We start from the raw sequence: 23,308 nt of genomic DNA, 5'->3' as shown, positions 1-23,308 counted from the left end.
AATAAAATACGTGCATAGCCTCGTAGTTCTCTTGCATTATGTGAGTGTGTTTTAAATAACCCTCCGCATTATGTATCCGGGCCGTGCGCTCTGCTTCCTGTCTCGCTTTATTTCATAAACTCGGGACGCAGAGAGAAGGTAAAGAGGATTGACTGTCTGCTGCCTTACCTCAGCACGTTTGTGCTTGATTTGAGTTCAGTTTTTTTTAACGCATATTTACTTTTTTTTAATGTAATATCTGCACGTTGCACAGTGAAACCGGTGTTTTTATTCTGACATTACAAGGTTAACCGCTAGCCATTTTAGCTTGGCGCTAGGCTAGCGGTGGCTATCTGAGTATGGAGGTCAGCGGTGTGTACTCCTGTCATCACACTGAAGCAAGGCAGACCTGATCAGTTTTGTCCAGTAATCACTCGCCCTTTTAGCGACCGTATGAGATAAAATAGCCCAGCTGCAGGATTAGGTTTGATAACATGGCTGGCAGTCGCCTTCACCTTCGTTACTTAACTCTGTTAGCTCTGACATAACATCACAAAAGAGTTAGCACTGGACCACCGTAAGAAATACATCATGCTAAAACTGACAGCTAATCTAAATGTATGGTGTTGAAATGAAATGTTAGCTCTCGTTTCGGTGTTTGAAATGTATTTTATAAAACTCAGGCTGAGGTGTTTTTAGTCCGGTTTGTTTTTAGCTGAGAGGGCCATTAGATAGCAAATTATGATGATCAGAAGATAGTGTTATGACGTTGTTGATGCAGTGACACTGAGTAACACCCGACTAATAGTACAAAAGATATTGGTACTGATATGTCAGTAAATATTGTGTGTGTGTGATCTGTGACAGAAAGGGAAACTCATTGTTTTTTACATTTACAGCAGCGTATTTCACAAACTAGTACAGACAGCTTTACTCTGCTCAGCATGGACTGGTAGTAGACTGGAAGTTCAAGTGCCTTGTCCGCCTTTTTGGACACACTCACACTTCGATTTCTTTATTGGGGGAGACTCAGGCTTCAGTATCTTGCTCAGAGTTACTTCGGTATGCAGACTGGAGTACCTCTACCCCCTGAGCCACAACTCTCCTCATTATGTCCACTCACTGTGTAAAATATGGATATAGGCATCGTCACATCAGCTCTTGGTTTTGGTTTCTTCGGTGTCACAGCAGGTTAAACAGCAGCTCTCTGTGCCTGTGCAGCTGCTTTCTTTTATTAGTGTTTGAAAATGAAATGATTCAGGCTCAGTCTTGTTTTTTTTAATTTTTTCATGCAGAAAGGATGCTGTCCTTTTCTCGAGCTGTGGTGAGCGGGGTGGCCCGTGCCCCAGCTGCTATCAGTCAGGGTGGCGTGACTTCTATCACACGATACAACAGCACAGCACAGGTATGACCCATGTTGTTAAAACCAGTATAAAACAAATTAAATCCTTACAACTGTAGTAACAGTTTGGTTTTTTCTCTGCTTTTCTGGCAGAGTGCTCCTAAGAAAACTAAATTTGGACCGCTGGCAGATCAGGACAGAATCTTCACCAACCTTTATGGCCGACATGAATGGAGGTAACACCCCTGTGTTGTTCTCTTGTGAATTTGATGCAAGGTGAGAGGTTTAACAAACAAAAACACAGTTGTGACCTTCTAATATTTGTGCCACAGGCTGAATGGGGCTTTGAAGCGTGGCGACTGGTACAAAACTAAGGAGATTCTTTTGAAGGGAGTCGACTGGATTCTCAATGAGATTAAAGTTTCTGGCCTGCGTGGGAGAGGTGGAGCTGGCTTCCCTACTGGCATGAAGTGGAGCTTCATGAACAAGCCCAGTGATGGCCGGTCAGTGAGGACACAGATATCATTTTGCAATTTTAGTGCTAAGTTGTAACATTTTTACAGAAATGTAACTACATTTGGAGCAATAATAAACACATAAGTACATTTTTTAAGCAAATACAAGCACTTACAACACTCATTTTTAAAAAGGAATGCTTCTGGCGTTCTTATAGTTCAATCAGTTTGATGTTTATCATAGTTTTCATAAAACAGAGCAGATTTATTTTGATTCAGTTTGTTTTTTTCTGTCAGCCAATTATCACCTCTTAATGTTAGCGAAAGTCAGAAATTGCCACGTGTTGTGCAGCCTTTGTGCAAGATAAACTCCGCTACTTTGACAGTAATGTTTATTACACCGACTTGTTTCTGTTTTCGTATGTTAGCCCAAAGTATCTGGTGGTGAATGCAGATGAGGGAGAACCGGGCACCTGTAAGGACAGGGAGATCATGAGGAATGACCCACACAAGCTGGTCGAAGGCTGCCTGATCGCTGGGAGGGCCATGGGAGCCCGTGCTGCTTACATCTACATCAGAGGAGAGTTCTACAATGAGTCCTCCAACCTGCAGGTAGAGATGGATAGAGACAACTGAGATCAAGTCTTTAAAATTATCATACACCTCACTAGCATCTTCAGTTTATGGAGAAAATGCTGGTCGGACATAACTAATTTTCAGCTAAGTCAAAAAGCCAGTCACAATCTTTTTCCAGACCTGCTTGTCAGGCTTAAACATGTAATAAATAAACCTTTTGATCTGCTTTCATGAAAGCCACCTGTGTGCTAGCTAGTCTTCCCTGGATCCATAAATTTGGCTGATTAATATAAACTTTCTCCAGGCAGACAGGAGCTATCCTGTCTGCTTCTAGCAATGACTCCCGTACATTTCATTCTGAAGCTTTATGGATTACTTTCCAGATTTAAAATATTAATATAACCTGTGAAATTTGATTTTATTTTTTTTTAAAGGGCTTATAGTATAATATTATTATAACCCATTATTATTTATTATACTGCCCTTCAGCCATATTTAAAGTAATTAAATTAGTCTTATTTTTCAAGGCCTGGGAAGGGGAAAGTAAGTGTTTATTTGTTTGTTGTTTAAATGTTATTTTGGATACTGATAATAAGCTGCATACTTTCAGATTATATTAAAGTTGGTAATGTGGCTAAATTTAAAAAAAAATCAGCTGTACAACTAATGTCTTTTAGTTGGAGGTGATTCAGACACAAAAGTAGCTGCACCTGCATCCAACTCAATTTCATACAGATTAAGCCTCATATTCTCTCTGCTGGCTCTTAGGTGGCCATCAATGAAGCCTACGCTGCTGGGCTAATTGGAAAGAACGCCTGTGGCTCTGGTTATGACTTTGATGTGTTTGTGATGCGTGGTGCCGGAGCCTACATCTGTGGAGAGGAGACCGCTCTTATCGAGTCCTTGGAAGGAAAGCAGGGGAAGCCCCGTCTGAAGCCCCCCTTCCCTGCAGATGTCGGTGAGTTCCTGTCTACAGAGACGGGGTTAGAATAAAAAAGTTTCTGTATTAATTACATTTTCATCACTGCTGCTTCTTCTGCTGGGCCCTCATTATTCTTGCTAAAATAAAAGCACGTCTCAAATGTCAACACCACTCCCTCTAATGTGTTTGAAGGTGTGTTTGGATGCCCAACAACTGTCGCCAACGTGGAGACTGTAGCTGTGGCGCCCACCATCTGTCGTCGTGGAGGCTCGTGGTTTGTCTCCTTTGGCAGGGAGAGAAACTCGGGCACAAAGCTGTTCAACATCTCTGGGCATGTCAACCACCCCTGCACAGTAGAAGAGGAGATGTCTATTCCTCTGAAAGAGCTCATTGAGAGACACGCAGGTACATAATGCACTAAAAATGTAAAAATCACATCATTTTTGCCTGATAGGATAAGAAAAAGAAAAAAAAAGGAGGTAGTGGAAGTCTTCCTGCGTGAAGGGGGTCACGGACTGAAAAGATTAAGACAGCTTAGCTTAAGCACAGCCTTAAGTGCTTCTTCTTTTTCCTTTTTTTAACTTAATTGGAACAAACATCTGTCTGGTAGGTGGGGTGCGTGGTGGCTGGGATAACCTGCTGGCTGTAATTCCCGGTGGGTCCTCAACACCCCTCATCCCCAAGAACGTGTGTGAAGATGTGCTGATGGACTTTGATGGCCTTATTCAGGCACAGACTGGGCTGGGCACTGCTGCTCTCATCGTCATGGACAAATCGGTAAATATGTCAGCTCTATAGTATATTTAGCTCAATAAGAAATGCAGAATACTGCTGTTAAACGAGTGGATGGGTTTTACTTTTGCAGACTGACATTATTAGAGCCATCGCCCGTCTGATTGAATTCTACAAGCATGAGAGTTGTGGCCAGTGCACACCGTGCAGAGAGGGTAAATGCCTCTTCAGTTCAGTTCTGCACACCTTAATATTTCTCCACCACCTTCATTAAATTAAAACGTGTGAGTTTTTTCTTGTTGTGTTTTTCTGCAGGAGTGGACTGGATGAATAAGATGATGTGGCGTTTTGCGAGTGGTGATGCACGTTCAGCAGAGATAGACATGATTTGGGAGATCAGCAAGCAGATCGAGGGGCACAGTATCTGTGCACTGGGCGACGGTGCGGCGTGGCCTGTGCAGGTAAATGCATGTCTTCATGGAACTATTAATGGGAAACTCAATACTTCAAAATGCATTAGGTACACTTACTGTGTGTGACGTGTAACTAATGCAGGGACGATAATGTTACAGATTGAAGAATACAGCATTACACTCATAGGTGTTTTTAAAGCCTCACCCATGTGTAGAAACCCCATGGCGACCAGAGGTTGCCAAGGGGTTTGCGTTGCACTCTTCACAATTGATTAGCGAGTAGCTTGATTACATGTTGTATTATTTGTAAAGCTCCCTGTTTGTTTTCTGCCTCAAGTTCAGCAGGATAACTGACCGAAACCCCTCTCTTCTCTCATCTGTGTTCCCAGGGATTGATCAGGCACTTCAGGCCTGTCATGGAAAGCCGAATTGCTGAATTCCAGCAGCAGAAGCAGGCAAGGGTTTGAACGGCTTCTTCGAGTCCTTGATCTAATTTTCCTTCGCCCAGAACCCTGTGCTTGTCTTTCACAGATTATTTAAAGAAAAGAGAACGTGCCGTCTTATTAACTCTTCATCAAGCGTTGCATTGATGTGTCTGCCTTGTGAAACAATATTACCAATAAAGTTCTATGATACTTTAATAAAGACTTATTCTTTTTCTTGTGGTTCTTTTTTCTTGTTTTCAATCTCTTGTGTTTTTACTTGTAGGAAAAAAGATCTTATTAATTACAATAATCAGCTGAAGTCTAAATTATTATTATTATCCATTTTTATTTTTACTAAGTCTGTTATTTAAACAGGTAGTCCAAGAGTTCTATTTACATGCAATAAAAGTATTTGAACCCAGTTTTTTTTAAGTTCAGTGTGAACAAGAGGTACAGCTAACATTTTAATATATTTTAGGATCAGTAGTCTCAGGTTTAAATATGTATAATTTTCAATTATCGATTCTCTTAATTGTAGCCTGGTGCTGCGTTGTGATTGGTTGATTGGTTAAATCATTTGAATGCCATAAACCTGGTGCACTGCAAGGATGCCACGATTCCTGTTCGTTTTCATTCTATTCAACATCATTACGGATGTATGTTGAAACTATCTTTTAAAATGTATAATAATGATAGTAATTAATAATAAAACACCTTCTGTAAATAGGCGGAGAAACCAACATTTGAGAAAAAGGTGCTCACAATCTCGCGATAGCGCACGGTCTCGTGTCACGTGACTTTGGCACGTTTCGCTCTGCTGCTTCGTTTCGCCCAGTGGATGCTTTGAACGGTAAAAAGGCGTTTTTAAATTGTTAATGAACCTATGCTTGCTCATTAAATGCATGTTTAAAGTGAAAAAGCGCAGCGTCACAGTAGGCGGAAGGCTACAAAATAAAAATATAGTGCGGGTTGAATATATCAGTGGAGTCATGTCGCTTTTAGTTGCAGCTCAGCATCCCTCACCTCCATCCTTCTGTTAAATAGTTAGCTCAGGCCTAACGTGAGCTGCTTTTATTTATACTAGCCGATTTGAATTATGTAGGATCCCCCTCCTCCCTGAAACATCCTGTTAACTCAGTGGGGGGGGCTTGTTTGTTTTCTTTTTTTATTATTATTATTTATTGCAGTTTCTTCTAACTGGTTGAGGTTTGCAGTTCTGAGTCACATGTCTCTCATGTTGCAGCTTTACGCGGCTGGGTGCTGTGTGAAAGCATGGAAATGATGAAGATCGAGCAGGTGGTTGTCGGAAACGACATGAGGTCCACCTCTGCGGAGATGAAGCCTGAGCCACTGGTCGCCCCCTGTAAGATGACATTTTACATTAATGTGACTCCTCTTTCTAACCGCCACAGACACAGCAACATTATCAGCTTACATGTTTTGATGATAAGTCCACCCTTACTGAACAACTCTTCTCACTGTGACGCAGACCAGCATGAGAGTCTGCAGTGCTTCCAGTGCTTTATCACCTTCTGTAACTCCAAAGCTAAAGAGAGACACATGAGGAAGAGTCATCGGGACCAGTACAAGCAGCAACTGCAGCAGGTGGGAAAAACAGGCTAAATACGCCCAGCAGTTCATGCATGATGTGTAATGTTTTACTCTCCAGGATTATTTATTAATCTTTGAATTTGTTACGTATTAATAAAAATAATCATTTTGGTATGGAAAACAAGAAGCAGCAAGTCTGAACATAGACTGTAGATAAATGATGGAAAATGTGTTCAGGTACGAAAAGTGAAGCCTTGATCATACTGCATCCACGAGTCCACTGAGGTCCGACAGAAGTGTATTTCATCATCACACGGGGAGCATGACAATCCATGTCAATATCAGCATGCCTCCCTGTTTTTGTGATCATGTGATCGTTGTGAGATTTACCTTACAATGCAAAAACTACTGCACGTCTGCAATGGATTATAATTAAGGCTTGAAGCTAAAGCAAAAGTGCCTCAAACCTGCACTCTTTTCAGTGGCCAGCAGGGGGAGATTCTTCTGATTACAGAAAGATTATATAGAGGTCCAATAGAGAAAGCAGCTGTACTTCTCACATGATTTGTGGCTTTAGTAACTGCATTTCTCCTGAGTTTAAGTTCTCAATAGCTAGTTTACAAGATAATGTTCAGGCTGTAAACTATGGTTCTTCTAAGAGTTAGAAATTAAATGCAAACAGGGTAGGCTTCAGGTCAACTCTTCTGTACCCTATGAATGTGTAGTGTCACTTGGCTTCACAACAAGGCTACATACCACCCTCTGCTCAAAGTCATATGCAAGAGGATTACATCTTTTATATACAGTCTATGTATTTAAAAAGCTGGAACTGTGAAATTGTGCCAATATATGTTTGAATGATGAAGAACAACCCACACTGTTTTCTTGATGATTGCCCAGTAATCCAGAAAGTTGATTCTGTTCAGTGACTTCTTCAGGCTCAGCTGACTGCAGGTTTTCCCAACTTTATAAACAGTTTGGTTGCATAACGACTGAAAGTAGCACCACTGACTAATAATGAACCATGAGCTCAGTTTCATGATCGTTAATATGCAAATGAGGGACATTTGAAAGTCAATGTGTGCCATGAACCAGCCCATACAGACAAACAAACGAAGTAATATAGTGAAAGTGTTTATGTGCCGAGAGGATCGCTGTTGAGGAAACCGAACAACCCTCTGGCTAAGTCAGGGGTGTCAAACTCAAATACACAGTGGGCCAAAATTCAAAACTGGAACAAAGTCGCGGGCTAACATTAATATTTATTGAAAAAAAAATCTTCCTCCAGATATAAGAATGAATCTTTTCTTATGGACTCAAATAAGTTTTGCTGGAAAACTGAATATGGAACAAGCAAAGCTTAATACTAAACAACATATATATTACCTGTATAATACCAGTAGGCCAGCTCTAATAGTAATTTGGTATGGCTTCGCGGGCCAAATGTAATTAGGCTGCAGGCCAAATTTGGCCCGCGGGCCAGAGTTTGACACCTATGGGCTAAGTGGATGGCACAGCACAGCAGACCTACGAGAGAGTCCAGACCAAGAATATGCAGCATGTTTACAACTACAGGCCGGTGGCCACTTTTCCACTGTTGAAGATGTATACATGTGGTTTGAGCAGGGAGTCAAGGAGTGCAATTATGTTAGAAGGGAACAGCCATCTCTGAACCAAAGAGGGGGCCTTACAGTACATCTTTCATCATATTACAGTGCTGTGATTAGCACTCGTGGTCAACAGTGGTCATAGAAATTTCAGTATTAGCAGTCTTGAAACTGGTGTTAGTCAGTGGTCCAAGTTTCAATCATTGTGCAACTGTGATGAGATGAAACATCACATCAAGTTGTACAAAATCAACTTTCTGGAAATTCACATTGTTGCTGATTAAATTTCTTACTGTGAATATTTACAGAATGAATACAAACAAACAAACATATATTTCTTCTGATTTTTCAGAGTAACACTGTCTTTACATGCTACAAATGTGAAAAGTTCTTCTCCTCTTCCGAGGAGCTCAGCAAGCATCAGGCCACCCACAGCACAGAGGAGAAGGCCTTTGTCTGCTCTTACTGCCAGAAAAGCTTCTTTACCTTCACCGAGGTGAGGACATGGCAGGCATTTTAAAGCTTATTTTCTGTGCTGGAGGCTTCCAGTGTACCATTTCTTACTGTTTAATATTTTGCAGCTGAACCAACACAGACGTCACGAGTGTAAAGAACGGCGGTGTCCCTGCAGGGACTGTGGTGCTTCCTTCCCCAGCCCGTCACGACTTCGCAGCCATCGCATTGCGGTGCACCCCCAGCCCCCAGAACAAGCCGATGACCTGAACACCTTCCAGTGCTGCAAATGTCATCAGAGTTTCCAGACAGAGGAAGAGCTCCTGCAGCACCAGGAGAAATTTGCCAGGGAAATAAACTGTGACGCTAAGCTGCAAGGCAAAAAACGCGGGCGTAAACCCAAGCATGCAGTTCAAGGAGCGACTGGTGACAGCAAGAGGATAAAACAAGAGGGAGCAGATAACCACGAAGAATACAGTGACCCTCCAACAGACGGCTGCTCCTCCTCCGAGCTCCAGATTCCCTGTCCCGAAGCAGACTGCGATCTCATATTTCCTTCTGTCTTAGCCCTGCGGGCACACAAGCAAGTCGGGCACAACCCTCATGCGTGCATACAGTGTGACGAGAGCTTTGCTCAACCCGAGCAGCTCAGCGCACACAAGGCTACGGCTCACAACTCTAGATACACCTGCCTCACCTGTGCAAAGAGCTTTACAAGAGAAAGCAGCCTAAAGGCTCATGAGAGCACCCACACCGAACGAGAGGAGGGAGCAGAAAATACATAATATAAAGGGAAGAGACTGCAACTCGTCATTACGTGTTTAGATTAAATGATGGTCAAAATGAAGACTGCACAGACCTGTACAGACCAGGTAGTACTCTAACTACATGATCACCTTGGCCTTTTCTTCTTACTAATCCTTCCAGTGTAAGCTATCCTGGAAAACCATACCAGGGTTTGCACTGTGAGGAAGCAGGATGGTTTGGAGGCAGAAGGCAGAGACATACCTGACAGTCAACTGGGAAACTTTAGTTTGTGTCCACTCACTTTAATCTCATCACAGCTTTGTTAGGTTTACCCCGCAGCTACTACTGCTTTAGCGTGAGTAAAACGGCACTTTTATAATGTTAAAGACGTGCTAGAAATCTCGTTTTTCTGTGTTTTTAGTGGGTTGACTTGATCTAAAACTAAAGGTGGCGACACCAGCACATGTGCACTTACTCACACGGCCACCAGAGGTCAGTTATCTTGAACTGTAACTATATAATTCACCTATTTTATCATTTTCTGATGGAGGATTGTGTCTGTTGTTTTATGTTCTACAGACTATCCTTAAGAGCTTGAAAAGAAGGTAGCTGGACTTCTTTAATTTTGTCCATAATTCTGTCCATATTACCTCCACATTACCTGTAATGTATTTTATTCACTGTAGACCAACAAGTTATTTCTTACAAGTGCAGTGAATGTTTTGTATTTAGCTGAAGTCAGACACTAAGTCCCAAACATGATACAATCTTAAATACTACAGTACAGCAGTATATAGGGTTCTCTGTCAAGAGACAGTCAGCCTCAAGGTTTCATTTCTTTTCTTTTTTTTCTTTGTTTTTCAGAAGTTGTTGCATTAAACCGTACTCAAATTCCTGTGCTGTCTTTGTCCTTTTTATATTATTATATTTACTTAAATATTTATTATGTGGAAAATACTTCAGTTTGAATAAGTCTGAAAGTAAGTAATTTATGAAGAATCATTTTAATTGTTTTGGATCAAATTCTTATCTCTTTAAATCTCTACATCTAGTTGAACTTTCACCTTTTATACAGACTAGAATAGACTTTATTTATTATTTTTTTTATTAAGTGTACTACTAATAATGTGTGGATACTATCCCCCAAATACTTGATTGTACTTTAGAACAAATATTTGACCTAATGTGTGATCAGAATGTCCCTCTGGCCCATGTTTAGTTGATGGCATCACACAGCAGCAATGCCCAGTTGGCACTAAGGGCCTCAAGGTGTGGTCTTCTGTTGCTGTAGCCAATCTGCTACGACGTTTCATGTGTTGTGCATTCAGAAGTGCTCTTCTGCATTCTTTGGTTGTAATTGGTGGTTATTTGAGTTACTGTTGCCTTCCTATTAGCTTATCCTTCATCAACCCCCACAAAATGGACATGATTGTTTGAGAAAATGCTAGCAGATCAGCAGTTTCTGAAATACTGAAATAAAGCAGCCAGCCTGACACCAACAACCATTCCACATTCAAAATCACTTTCTTCCTCTTTGTGATTCTCGCTTTGAACTTCAGCAGGTCGTCAGATATTTGTGTGGAAGAGCAGTTGAAGTGGGAAAGGTATATGACTAAGTGGCTGTGTTTGGATAATTTTACACCACTACATTATTCAGTTAACTATATTCTGCAGTGTCTCAGATTTCAGTACTCACTACGTGGTTCCCCAGTTACAACAGTGATAGGGGCAATTCTGCTAGATCAGTGTTGTTAGGTTTTATATCATTTTACTGATGATATTTACTTAATGATGATACTTTTGAGTGCCAGACTGACTTGTACTGACTTCCTTTTCATGTAAGGTATGAATATTTTACTGAGTAAATGGCCAGAGTACTGCATGAACTCTGCAGCTTTAAAATCAAAGTGAATAGATATCTGTACTTATTTGACATTTTAGAGAACTGAAACAACAACTTTGCTGTTTTAAATGATCTTAAAAGCTGACAAATACTCTCCCTTACTTGCATGCGTACACACACACACACACACACATACAGAGTTATTTAGGACAGAAAACACAACTTTAACTTATTAAGGTTAATATTTGCCTATTTGTGTTTCCCAGAAGAAAGAAGCCAATCTCTAATAGTTGTCAATACATGACAGACCAGAGGACTATGACGACTGCTGGAAACATACCTTCTAAATTTTAACTTGATGTTTTATTGGTTCTAAATAGTTTTTATTTAATAACAAAATTAGAAATGAAATACTTAAGACATATTTTAGATGCTTTAAGAAAAAAAGAAACAAAACACTAGAGATCCAGAGTGTGCAAAGTAAGAAATTTTAGGTATTATAGAAATAATATTGCTAAGATTTACAAAACAAAAAAACAGAGTGATTTTGGTATGAAAGAACATTTTTCTTTAACCAAATCTGATACGTGTAACTGCTTGAATAAAGTTCATCGAGTTGTACCACTGTGGGCGGGGTTTACCGGTGGTAAGAAGCGGACAGTACCACTGTTTTTATATTTATTACATCCTTTGTTTAAACTTATATTTCAAGAGTGACCTGGCCAGAGAGCACCAAACACAGTAGTTGATATTATTAAATGTATAACTGATCTTAGAGTGGATCTAAGGGGAGTGCCACTGACCTTGAGGAGATTATTTATTTATTTATTGGCATTGACTTTTGTGAGTTAATTTACTTCATGCTAACCAGCTCTAACAATTTTACCTCTTTCTACCTAGTCCACAGTTCTTATACTACTACTATTGTTGTTGAACTCATTTAATTACAATCTTCTTCCTCCTCTTCTCTCAGCTGCTCCCTCTAGGTGTCGCCACAGAGGATCATCTGCTTTCATTTAATCCTATCTTTAGTATCATCCCCTGTCACATGAACCCTCTGCATGTATATCCACTATCCCTCCTCTGCACATTGTCAAACCATCTCTCTCTTCCTCTCTAACTGTCTCCAAACCCCTCAACCTGATCTGTCCGTCTGACGTGCTCATTTTTAATCCTGACCTTCATCTTGGCCTCTCCAAACTGTACATCATAGCAGGTTTCCATATTGTCTGTAAATCATCCCTTTCAAACAATTATTTAGAATATAGACTTTGCAGATCATTGCATTGTGAGTTTATATTTTACACCATATTCAAACTTATTGCTTGAAGAAACACATGTTTTTACAATTATTCAATTTAAATTTGCACATTTATAGCATAAAGTAAGTGACAGTTATATGGCTACAGGAAGCTTAGGAGTGCCACTCCTGCTTGGTGTTGGGGTTAAAGCTACATAAGGAAAGGTTACATAAGCACACTTTAAAGAAAAACTAAACATTAAGCACACCACCAAAAAACACATGCATGCAATAAGCAATATAAAAGAGGTTAGCTGGACCATAAAGTGTCTATTGACTTCCAGTCTGCAGTTATTGAACAACCAAAATATAATAAAAAAAACATAAGATGAAAAGAATGTGGATATACTGATACTGCTGTTGTGAGAGTGTGTGTAAGTGTTTACTTTGCATCAGTAACATCTCATAGTTTCCAGTTTACTGGAGTGGGAGTACCGTGGCACCTCTGCGGGGCGGAAAGTTCGTTTTCCCATGATGCACTAGTGCCTCTTTCTATCTCGCGCCTTTGCGTCGCAGCAGTCATCTTGCCACTCATCGCTGCAGCCACTCTCTGCTGGCGCGCCGTCCGTGTTGTTGTGTAGTAAATAATGGCGGCATCGGGAGGCGGATTATCTTCTCCCGCTGCTGTCGCGGGCTTGAGTAGCCAGACACCGGCCCGGGCTCGTTTTCCGGGCCGGCCGTGCACGCTTCGCAGCAGGCAGCGTTCGGAGAAACGTACCAGACGCGGAAGGTTGGGCTCGGAGGAGACGGAGCTGCCTACCGGAGGGCCGAGGCCCGTCAACATCGGCCTCGCGTTAAGCGAGGATCCGTCCCTCCTACGCCTCCTTGGGCTGGAGGAGAAGCACAGGCGGCGGAGAGATGCGGGTTTCGAGTCCAGCAACAGCGAGGAGGTAAATAAGCTAAACATATCGTGTCAGCTCTACGGGAAACAGTCGCCTTAAAAGACGAATAAAGGCAGTTATTCAAAAAGAGCTGCATTCAAAGGCTCTCTTTCCTTAGTAAGCGTATTTTAGCTGACGTACCGCTAGTTAGCGACAGTGTAGCTAGCAACAGAAGCTAGCCGCCTGCCTGTAGGGTAAGCTTCATTTAGTTTTAGCCAACAGTGATCCCACACTGTAAATGTAGCTGGCCGCTTGTGTTTGCAGTGTTTTAGTGAGGATTATAGATGTGTATTGTTAGTGTGATGACTTCTGTACATATTTGAAGTTCGTTGTTTGTTTTAAAATGATCATATCAAAGCTGTACGCTCGTTTACATATATAGAGATCAAGCCTGTGTCCCGCTGAGTTTGTTGGCATGAAAGAAAAACGATAATTAGATGGAAACTTCCGCAGAGGTGAGGGGGAGTTTTTGTTGTTGTTGTGGAAGCCTGTAGATGTCTTTTTTTCCCTCCCTCCCTCGACACGGTTTATGAGTTGAAGTTCCCACCCTGTGCCGCTAATCTTGTCGTAGTTAACAGCCGCCGCCACCGCTCATGACTTTGGGGACGTACCGTCCCCACGTCAGAGAGGTCAGCTGACCCGTTCGCTGTTTTGAACGTTAGACTAATGTGAGATGCTACAGGAAGAGAAATAAACGGAAACTCGGCAGTATAATTATATATTATACATAGGGAACCAGGCTTAAACAAAAAGAAAGCCCAGTACTAAATGTGAGCAATCTTTGTTTACATAACGCTCATTACGACCACCCTCAGCGTTCTTTCCATGTTCGTATGTAAGTTAATGGTTAAACCGCCAGAAGTAGGTTTTCCCTACATGTTGCACCAGAGGATTTGCAAGAAAAATCACATTGCTTCGACAAAAGATGCTTTCTTTGTTTACTTGCATTTGACATTTCACGTGAGGTGATCTGACATTAAGAATTAACTTTAATAAAATGGTCTGTGAAGGTTCTCAGATGAGAGGTGAAACGTCTTCAAGCAATGTAAAGAAGTCCAGATGCTTTTCTTTCCAAGCTCCTTAGCCTTTAATAAAATGCATTCTTAAAGAAATTTTGATCGAAGATTGGATACATTTGTTTCTGATCATCTGTTTCACGTACTCGTAAAGGTGCATGGACAGAATTGTAAAAATAATTTTCCTCACATACAAAATCTAGAATAATCAGATCCCTTCGTATTTATGACCTCATGGTAAAAGTGCTTACTTGTGTTTCATAGTTTTTAAAACTAGAAAGGGAGGCAGAGCATTAAGGTATCAGGCCCTTCTGCACCTCTCGCTACTTTCAAGATTTAAAACTTTGCTTTTGCATAAAGCATACAGTCATGACTGGCAAAAGTGACCCTGAAACGTCCATTAGGTATGCGGCACTAGGCTTATGCTGTGGGGGGTTTTCCACGATGACTGAGGGTTTCTTCTTCACTCAGCTTTTTTCACTCTGTGTATTTATACACCACTACTGCATTTAATCATTAGTAATTATTAAACTTGGCCCTCTCTTTCCCATAGCTTGTCCTTTGTCATGTCTCTCTCTGCTCTCTTCTCTTACCCATCACCCACAGCTGTCTCAGTGGATTACTGCCCCTCAGTTAGTCTGGATCTGTTGGAGGATCTTGTTAAAAGGGAGTTTTTCCTTCCCGTTGTCTCCGAGTGCTTGCTCATAAGGCATCATCTGATTTTTGGGGTTTCTTTATAACATTTTAGGGTCTTTAGCTTACAGTATAAAGCCCTTTGGGATGATTGTTGTTGTGATTCAATTAAATGGTAAGGATGACGTCTTGGTAGCATTTTCATTGTACTTTTTGCAGATCCATCCAGCTGATGGGTAATGTGAAGACTTTTACTCTACATAATATGTTTATACTTCCACTGTTCTTATTATTGGCCTCTTTTTAGCCCCTGTCAGGCTGGATTGTGATAATAATATAATCTCATATATCAGATCTAATCACAGGAGCTTTAATGTCTGCAATCAGTCAGACTTCACTGATGCAATCCCTTTAGGCTGGACTGTAACAGGGTCACATGGCTCATAATAAAGCTTGTGGGTGCTGGTGCTCAACTGGAGTATCTCTAACACTCATGTATACTGCAGTTATAGAATAGATATCGTTAGGGGAGTTTCAGTGGTGATAAATCTGTAGACTTTTATTCTGAGTGTAAAGATGGATGTGAATAACTGCTTGTTTGAGGTTTCTTTCACTTTAATGCAACCTTTGCATCAGCGGTAGAAATGTGCATTAACTCCAAACTCTACTTAAGATGCTGTTGCGAAGAGAGTTTGCCTTTATGTTTTTAATAAGTGAATATAAATATATTTTTTTCAGGGAAGAATAGGGTTCAAATTGCCCAGAACCTATTCCATTATTGAGATGATATTGCAGCATATCTAGCTACAGATTAGAATGTGTAAAGGGAGTGAATGGGCCCAAGTCATTATTTATGGTTGACTAACAGATTGACAGGCTTTTCATTTGGCACATCCAATCTACAGCGCTCTGATGCAACGGAGGAGTAAGAGTAGCGAGCAGTGCTGGTCTTAGATTGTACTTTCAACAGAATACCTGAGCTTTAAATGGTGGAAACAGAAAGCGGTGAGAAGGTGATGCAGTCTTTTTCATCTCTGTCTCTGGATGTTGTGGACTGTGTGCAATTTAAGTTCTGAAACTTCAGTTGGGCTTAAACAGATAACACCCAGTCACATTCAGAGAAACCCAAGTGCCTGCTGAAACCTGCTGATCACTGTTTGAAACTGAATACTGAAAGCTCTTTGAATGGTCTCATTTAATTTTTTTCATATTATTATAGCCAAAGGCATTCTGTGATTGGTTAAATGTGTGTGGTTGTTGGCAGGATTAAAACAAATTGAAAGGTTATGAACAGAATATTATTATAGTTTTTTTAAATTGTAGTATTGGAGAAATTTGAAATTTTGCATCATATCTTAGAGGGAAGAAAAAGAATGCAATAAGAAATAAATGTCTGAAATTGTCTTGCTGCTAAAACATTAGAATCCAAGTATCTAGGGACTGATGCATAGCCTTTGCAGAGGTATGCAGTCTCAGGCACCTGTTGTTGTCTTTAGAAGTTCAAAGTCAAACTGAAACTCGAGTGTATTTATAAAGCACATTTAAAAACGGCTGACATTGACTAAAGTGCTGTACAAAGGCTAGAATGGTTAAAAAAAAAACATAAGAAATAAGTCAAATACATGTTAGTAGGTAAACACGTACAGTCGTGGCACACAAGATATCAGTGAGCGAATCAAACAGACTCAAATGCCAATAAATAAAAACAAGGTGCAAACACAGCGAGTGCACCTGTCCTCAAAGTTTAAATCCAGAGTGGGGAACAGTGAGAAGCACTTGATAAGCTGATGTAAATCAGATCTATTTTCAAAAAAATTCAAAATTAGCGGTTGTGTTATCCCTTTATTTTATACCACATTTTTTAAAATGAAAAGTTCTCAGGTAGCTCTTTTTTGTAAATGTAAATATTACATTACAGGTTCTTAAGCTAATCTGTGGCCACTACAGATTACGTAGAGGTGTTGTGGGATTTCCACGTGAAGCGATTTGTTGTGACAGGTAAGTGACAGCTCTGACTGTCACTTTGGTAGTTTAGCTTAGCTTGCATAGCTTGCTATGGAAGCAGAGTGAGGTTGAGCACCCAGAATAAAATAAGATGCAACAAGATGCTTCTGCAGCAGTCTTTCCTGCTCCAAGTAAGATTCCACTTTAAGTCTGTTTATGCCATATTTAACTGTTTTATACACAGTGGCTGCTGTTTTTGGAGCCAGCACAGTCACTGTGGGAAAATAAAAATCAGTTTCTCTCTTCATTTTTTCATTTCTTATTTATTATATATTGTTGGATATATTTTAACATATTATCATAAAAAATGAGAAATTGTAGGTAGCAAGTATGCATGCAATTTTTCAGTGCTGTCTGCCAAAGTCACAGAGATCAAGAAATTCTAACATGACTTCTTGTCCAAATGCTTTTTTTTATACAACTCAAAAATTGTACTTTATCTGCTTTATTCCAGGAGGATGAGTTCACTGGATTTGGGATGACAACAGTTCGTCCACAAAAGGCTTCTGCTGCTGTTTCTCATTCGTCACTGAGCCAAGAAAAGTCTCCTAATGTTTTGGATCAATCACAAGAAGCAAAGCCTCTTATTGGAAAAATTATACCCAAGACCTCAAAGCCAGGTCTGATTGGAAAAATTGTACCAAGAGTTCCTAAAGAAGACTTGGATGGTAAAGAGAGCGAAGAAAAAGAGAAGGAAATACCAAAGCATGTAATCAAACTACAGGGAAAGCAGGTAGCTCTCACTGCAAAAGCCAAACATGCAGACAAGCAGGCCTCAGGTACACAGAGTGGTACAAAATCACCTGATATTTTCAGAAAAGCAGGAGAAACGGCACATTCAGGCGTGTTAAATCAAGCAGCTGCTACCTCAGCTGGTGGCACCAAGCAAGGCAAGTCAGCAAATGCTGTGACGGCAGCAGTTAAAGGCACAGAAAGAGCTCGAAGGAGGATCAAAGAAGAAGGCGAGGTGTCAGAGGACTCGGATAGGGACCAGTCCCTGACGCGGAGGTCTGTGAAACGCGTCAAGGGTTTTGAAATTGGGCAGCCTCGACGCACATCTCATCTGATGCCTTTGCCGTTTGCATCTTTTCAGAAACGACAAAAGAAGAGGTTTGCTAAAGGTATGGGTGCCTCTCCTGAGGCTGGAGCTGAGGCTGGCGCCCAGAGCGGGGTAGAGGCGGCGATGCCCCTTGAGTGTGAGGCTGCAGATGTTGTTGAAAAAAGAGCAAACAGAAGACATCAGCGCAAATCTGTGTTTGGCTACAGGAGGAAGACAAAAAGTCTTCCACTCATTAAGGGGCCAAAACTCGGTCGTCCTCGTACTAGGCGTGTTTTTTATACCTACGAGCCAGAACCCATTCCAGCCACAGACACACAGGATGGCAACGAGCTGCTGATCCAAGATCAGAATGTTACTCCATCGGAGAATAAGGCAAAGCCATTTTCAGAGGAACTAGGCCAGAGCTCCAGTAACTCCTGCACTCCATTAACGAGTGGACGGTCTTCCCGAGTGATTAAAGCTCCAAAGAGATTCTTGGATGAGGAAATGATTCCTTTTCCGAAGGGCCCTCTGTCAACATGGCTGAAAAGTCAACAGAAAGAGGATGGAAAACCAAGTGCATCCATTCTCGAGGCAGGTTATGAAGGCAAATCGCTACAGTCGGACAGTGACTCTAGATCTCTTTTTGACAGCCCGTCAGGCATGTCAAGAATCTCAAAGCCCGGCCCAGGCACGAGCCACCTGGAGTTCTACAAGAACCTCAAGAAACTGACGTTAAAACTGGCAGAGAAAAAGAAAGGACCATCTGACATTCATGGAGATTATGCACAAGATGGTGACAGTTTGACCTCTCATGTCAGGAAAAGACGGAGGTCCAAACTCATGATGGAGGAGTTGGACTCACCTGGTGTTGTGAGGAAGCTAGCTGTGGTGGTCAACACTGATGTGGAAACGCCCTCGCAAGTGCCGTCAGAAGATGGAGATAAAGGAAACAAGAGTAAGGATAAGTTGTATAATTTATGAAAAACTTGTGGTGTATAATATTTAAAACGTTAGTATTTATTTATCAGTGCAATTTGGATTATATTCCATAAAGATAAAAATAAATGTGATTGTTCCACTGTATAGTTGTATTCTTCAGTGAAGAGGTGTTTGCTTGTAAATCCTCTAATTGGAGTCAACTTTTTATCCTGTTTCAAATGGGGTTTGGCGCAGTCGAAGCACCAAAAGTAACAGCGGACAGTTGCGAGGGGCCAGAAGTCAGTGGGCCCAGCCATCGACTAGGTCTCAGTGGAGCCAATAAGAGGATGCTCCACCTGCTGAAAAAAGCCAAAGTCCAGCTCATCAAGATTGATCAACAGAAGCAGCTGAAGTTGTCACAGGTAAGAAATTCTCTCTGTTTCTTTTAATGAGCCCCTCGTATGGTCTTTTTATGTTGCCCCTCATTTCATGTCTATGCTGCCTGCAGTTACTGTGATTCAACTGTTCAGGGTAACTGAGTTCCTCCTATTCTATATATTGGTGAGAGAATAACCATCATCTCCTCAGTATAAAGAAGAATAATCATAGCATCAATATAAAGACTCAAGAATGTCAGAAAAGTCCTGAAGAGAGAGTGGACGCAGGGAAAATACAGAGAATTAGAAAAAACTTGAGGTGTGAATATGTTTGGGGGAAAGTACCAGCATTTTATTTGTTTCTGTTGTGGCATGTAAAACACCAGGATACGGCCACAAGATAATTAACATATAACCATAAGCGCTAGCAACAACATCGAGAAGTTACACTTAGGTTGTGCAGCAGAGGTCTAAATCAGTCGTCTGATGCCTGTTGGAGCACATTTTTCCTCTGGTTTTGCTTTTGCTTTGTTTTTTGTTTTAATGGTGACAGCAAAGAGGTTGTAGATGCACTACCCCCACCTTGTATCAGAGTTTTGCTTTATATCCTACCAGGAGAAGGTAAAAAAACAATACCTATACAGGATTTTCCCAGAAGCTGACAGCAGGCGTTGTGCATGTTTGCGTGATTGTGCCAAACAGTCTTGTTTAACAGAATTCCATGTATTTTACTGATTTAGCTTTACGAATGAATTAAATTTGACTTAAAATAGTTCTGCTGTTTGTTTCATTTTGTTTGTTTGCTTGCTTTGCAAGTCCAAAACCTCTGTGGTAGGTGCTAATTTATTTGTATACAGTAACAAACGTGATATATACAAAACATATATAACTTAACCATCTTTTATTACTGACATGTTTGGTTTTTCAAGGCTGTAATTCTCTGATTATTTGTTTGTTATCTAGTCAAATTGAATATATTATTTGCATTGTTTAGATAAAGCACATTAAACAGATGTCAGTTGTAGAAAAACCTCTGGAAATTTTTAATGGGCACTTTTTACATTGTTTCTGTATTTATTGTATTATGAAAACAATTCACTGAAACAATCAACGTGAAAAATGAGAAGTAAAAACTCAAGAAGTGTTCTCACCTAATTTTACATGTTTGCAGCACAGTTCGGGACCTGTTCAGTAGACCGTCCTGATTACTGACCAATAGCAATAAAACTGATATGACATCTGCCAGAAGCTTAGGGCTTTTCAGTTGTGATGCTTGTGATTTAGCCATTTATTTGAGAAGCTAATGACGTAGTATCTTTTAAATGAGACCTTGATTTTCCTGTTTGTTTGAACAGTTGGGCTCTAGAGAAACACGAATGCCAGTGAGTGGAAGGAGGAGGAGGAGGAGAGTTGGCCTGCCTCCCAAAGATGTTGCTCGTCAGGTAATAAATGTGCATTTCTTTCTTCTTCTTTTCTGTTAATCGCCAATACTGGTATCATTTTTCATTAACTAAATATTACCTGAGTTCACTGAATTTGTATGTCTCTGTATGCAGGAGCAGCCTCTTGGTGGTCCGAGGATCAAACACGTGTGCCGGGCAGCAGCTGTGGCTTTGGGGCAGCCTCGTGCCATGGTGCCAGATGACATTCCCAGACTCAGCGCTCTGCCACTTCACGAGAGAGAGGGCATCACCTTTTCTCCCGCAGCTGAAGGTACAGTCCACCTCCATGTGTAGTTTTTAAGAATGGAGTTGTTAACGTTCCTTTAAAGATATCTCTGCACTGTGTATGTGCAGCAATTTTTATTTAAGGCTTGAAAAGAATGAGGGACTGACACTTCAGATATTATTCAGTGTTTTTTAGTCCTATCCCTGTTAATGTATAAGAGACACAGTTTATATTTTAAGTGTCAAAACCATAGACTGTGTAAAAGCTGGACATGGCTACCATGAATGTCACTCACTGGTTTGAGGTGAGCCTTTTTTTAGGTGTTCTGTAACTGGATATAATGATCAAAGGGAGTACCTGACTTTGAAACCACAGACTTACTAGTGAGCTTATCCTGGATAACCCTTTTTTTCGTAACGCTTACAATAACCAACATTTAAAAAGTGGGCTTAGCAATGTATTTTTTCCCCCCATTATTATGAAAGGAAATGAATGACTGAGCCAATAAAGTTGTAGCCACAAAGAATGCCCCCTGGTGGCTGTTATTAAAAAAAATACAGGCTTAAGGCACTTCCCCATTGGCTTACTTTTTTCTGAGCTGGAAGCTCTGTTTGGTTTTTCTGCTGTCTATGGTCAAAACAAATGCAAACTAAACTTACTTTGCATGAAAAAAGGTGCGTGTCCTTTCCTTGAGAGATGTACAGCAATATATATATGAGTAAATACATGCCTTTGGTTTTTTACGGGCATGAGAAGAATAAACTGAAGCTGCTGATGTGCTTGATCAGAGTCTCTCAGTCTTTTCGGATGGTTGAAATGACAGAAACTAATAATAAACAAATATTAAAAGTAGAGTTTCCTTAAGAATATCCACAGGTCATGAAAGAATAAGCTTTGAAATCAATTTCCAAAAAGCCATAGGAGGTATTAAGTCTCAAAGGCTTAAGTATTGACTGAATTCAAATGCATTTTATGGTATCTGCTGTGTTTTGTAGCAGTTATTTCAGTTCAAATGTTTTTGAATGTGCTCACTGTTAGGAGGACTGTTGCCACAGTCCTATTCAGTCCTTTTTATGGAGTTTCAGACAACTCCGTCACTCCTGCAGCAAACACTGCCACTACTTTGGCAGTGTTTGGGAGGAGGCAAGTGGCTCATGTTATTATTTTAGCATCCACTTCCTCAGGTTAATTTAGTAGATTTTGGATGATATTGGCCCAGTATTAGCACAATGTGGATAAACTGGTGTCTGCACATCTGTCAGCTAATGCAAAAAAGGGGGAGTACAACACATTAAAGTAGGGTGATTCCACAGATAAGTTTTGAAACTTTGTCACCTTGTTGTTGTTGTGCCACCAGTGAGCTGTTGTGATATCCCATCATATGTTATGGTTATGAAACATAACAAGAAAAAAATAGAGAAAGAAATTTGAGGTACTTGAATCATGAATTTCTATTAAAGGTTATATGAAAATGTTGGATTTTATATCCTTCTTACGTTTTTTTGCATCACAGTACCTATAGGGTTACACCACCAGCTACTGCTTATGTATAGTTGGTGTTACTACAACCATGCAGTAGTCAGGATTAGTATTTAATTCACAAACTGACTGTAGTAATATAGATTGACTCTACTGTATGTAACCCTGCTTTAAGGTTGGGTAGGGTAATTAGTGTTGTCTGCACGGATTTGGCAAAAGGTGCTCTGCTATTTTATTAAAAATGAAATTCTAATAATGAAATGAACTAAAATATATTCGGATCCAATCTGACTAGCAAAGCTTCTGCACTTCTAAACAAAAAACCTAAATAAAAAACAATTATGAAGCATAATTTTGATACATTTTGGCAAAAATTAACATGTAAGGCAAAAAAGTAAAACATGCTTTTTTTTTTTCTTAGCTCAATGTAGTTGTAACTAAAATATTTTCCAGCAAAAATATCTCTTGTCACACACAGATTAGCCACCGCTGTTGGAAAGCTATACCCAACACTGGTCAAGTGAGCATCACTCAGTATGAGGTGAGGAAGTACTGTTTGACAAACGGACTCACTGAACACTACATCTAGACCAAAAAGTGATCCTTTCACAAGCTTCTTCATGCATTATTTATTTAAAATTTCAATAAGTTCGCACGTCTAAGTAATTTTTCCTTTTTTTTTTTTTTCTCAAATGTGTGCAGTAGCATTGAAATAATACAACTGGGGGATTCAAGAGGATGCCTGTAAGTTTGAAACGGGTTACCGTACATAAGGGAGTTCCCACCCATAAAGGATTTTGTCTCCAGTTTTCATCCAGTCACCTCATTTTTATTGTAGAGCATTTAGATTTCCACCTCTCCAGACAAAAGGGAAGAAAGGTCTGTACTCTGTTTGGCTCCAAGTAATAATTAAATTCTTAAAAAATGTAATCCTCAGGAAGTTTG

The 23,308-nt window shown here is 40.4% G+C and overlaps 3 protein-coding genes across 4 annotated transcripts in view; all 3 read left to right on the top strand.

Annotated features, from left to right (window-relative positions):
- Positions 1 to 58: 58 nt before the first annotated feature.
- ndufv1 (NADH:ubiquinone oxidoreductase core subunit V1) lies at positions 59 to 5,076 on the top strand. The gene is made up of 11 exons (XM_005740626.1): positions 59 to 138; positions 1,275 to 1,384; positions 1,475 to 1,557; positions 1,654 to 1,824; positions 2,205 to 2,388; positions 3,121 to 3,310; positions 3,467 to 3,679; positions 3,885 to 4,051; positions 4,140 to 4,221; positions 4,322 to 4,467; positions 4,809 to 5,076. The coding sequence occupies exons 2-11, from the start codon at positions 1,280 to 1,282 to the stop codon at positions 4,884 to 4,886; spliced, it is 1,419 nt and encodes a 472-aa protein (XP_005740683.1). The 5' UTR covers positions 59 to 138; positions 1,275 to 1,279; the 3' UTR covers positions 4,887 to 5,076.
- A 560-nt stretch (positions 5,077 to 5,636) lies between these two features.
- On the top strand, positions 5,637 to 10,091 carry LOC102201845 (gastrula zinc finger protein XlCGF52.1-like). The gene is made up of 5 exons (XM_005740625.1): positions 5,637 to 5,694; positions 6,088 to 6,207; positions 6,334 to 6,449; positions 8,355 to 8,498; positions 8,584 to 10,091. The coding sequence occupies exons 2-5, from the start codon at positions 6,117 to 6,119 to the stop codon at positions 9,238 to 9,240; spliced, it is 1,008 nt and encodes a 335-aa protein (XP_005740682.1). The 5' UTR covers positions 5,637 to 5,694; positions 6,088 to 6,116; the 3' UTR covers positions 9,241 to 10,091.
- Positions 10,092 to 12,820: 2,729 nt separating this feature from the next.
- Positions 12,821 to 23,308, top strand: part of kmt2ba (lysine (K)-specific methyltransferase 2Ba) — a 33,403-nt gene continuing 22,915 nt past the window's right edge. The window contains exons 1-5 of one of the 2 annotated variants that reach the window (XM_013912805.1): positions 12,821 to 13,235; positions 17,334 to 18,876; positions 19,095 to 19,261; positions 20,572 to 20,658; positions 20,773 to 20,929. In XM_013912805.1, coding sequence (XP_013768259.1) covers positions 12,933 to 13,235; positions 17,334 to 18,876; positions 19,095 to 19,261; positions 20,572 to 20,658; positions 20,773 to 20,929 — 2,257 coding nt within the window. In that variant the 5' untranslated portion in view covers positions 12,821 to 12,932. The remainder of the gene's footprint in view (positions 13,236 to 17,333; positions 18,877 to 19,094; positions 19,262 to 20,571; positions 20,659 to 20,772; positions 20,930 to 23,308) is intronic. The other variant, XM_005740624.2, reaches the window with a different exon arrangement.

Source organism: Pundamilia nyererei, unplaced genomic scaffold (genome assembly GCF_000239375.1).
Source record: "Pundamilia nyererei isolate P.nyererei 1_Seehausen unplaced genomic scaffold, PunNye1.0 scaffold00102, whole genome shotgun sequence".
Classification (NCBI taxonomy): Eukaryota; Metazoa; Chordata; class Actinopteri; order Cichliformes; family Cichlidae; genus Pundamilia; species Pundamilia nyererei.
The sequence above is the reverse complement of the archived record's forward strand: the minus strand, read 5'-3'. Positions and strand labels throughout refer to the sequence as shown.

Coding starts and splice junctions, on each gene's coding strand:
- ndufv1 (XM_005740626.1), top strand. CDS start 1,280: ATGCTGTCCTTTTCTCGAGCTGTGGTGAGCGGGGTGGCCCGTGCCCCA. Junction 4,052..4,139: donor TCATCGTCATGGACAAATCG/GTAAATATGTCA, acceptor TTACTTTTGCAG/ACTGACATTATTAGAGCCAT. Junction 4,468..4,808: donor GTGCGGCGTGGCCTGTGCAG/GTAAATGCATGT, acceptor CTGTGTTCCCAG/GGATTGATCAGGCACTTCAG.
- LOC102201845 (XM_005740625.1), top strand. CDS start 6,117: ATGGAAATGATGAAGATCGAGCAGGTGGTTGTCGGAAACGACATGAGG. Junction 6,208..6,333: donor TGAGCCACTGGTCGCCCCCT/GTAAGATGACAT, acceptor ACTGTGACGCAG/ACCAGCATGAGAGTCTGCAG. Junction 6,450..8,354: donor ACAAGCAGCAACTGCAGCAG/GTGGGAAAAACA, acceptor CTGATTTTTCAG/AGTAACACTGTCTTTACATG.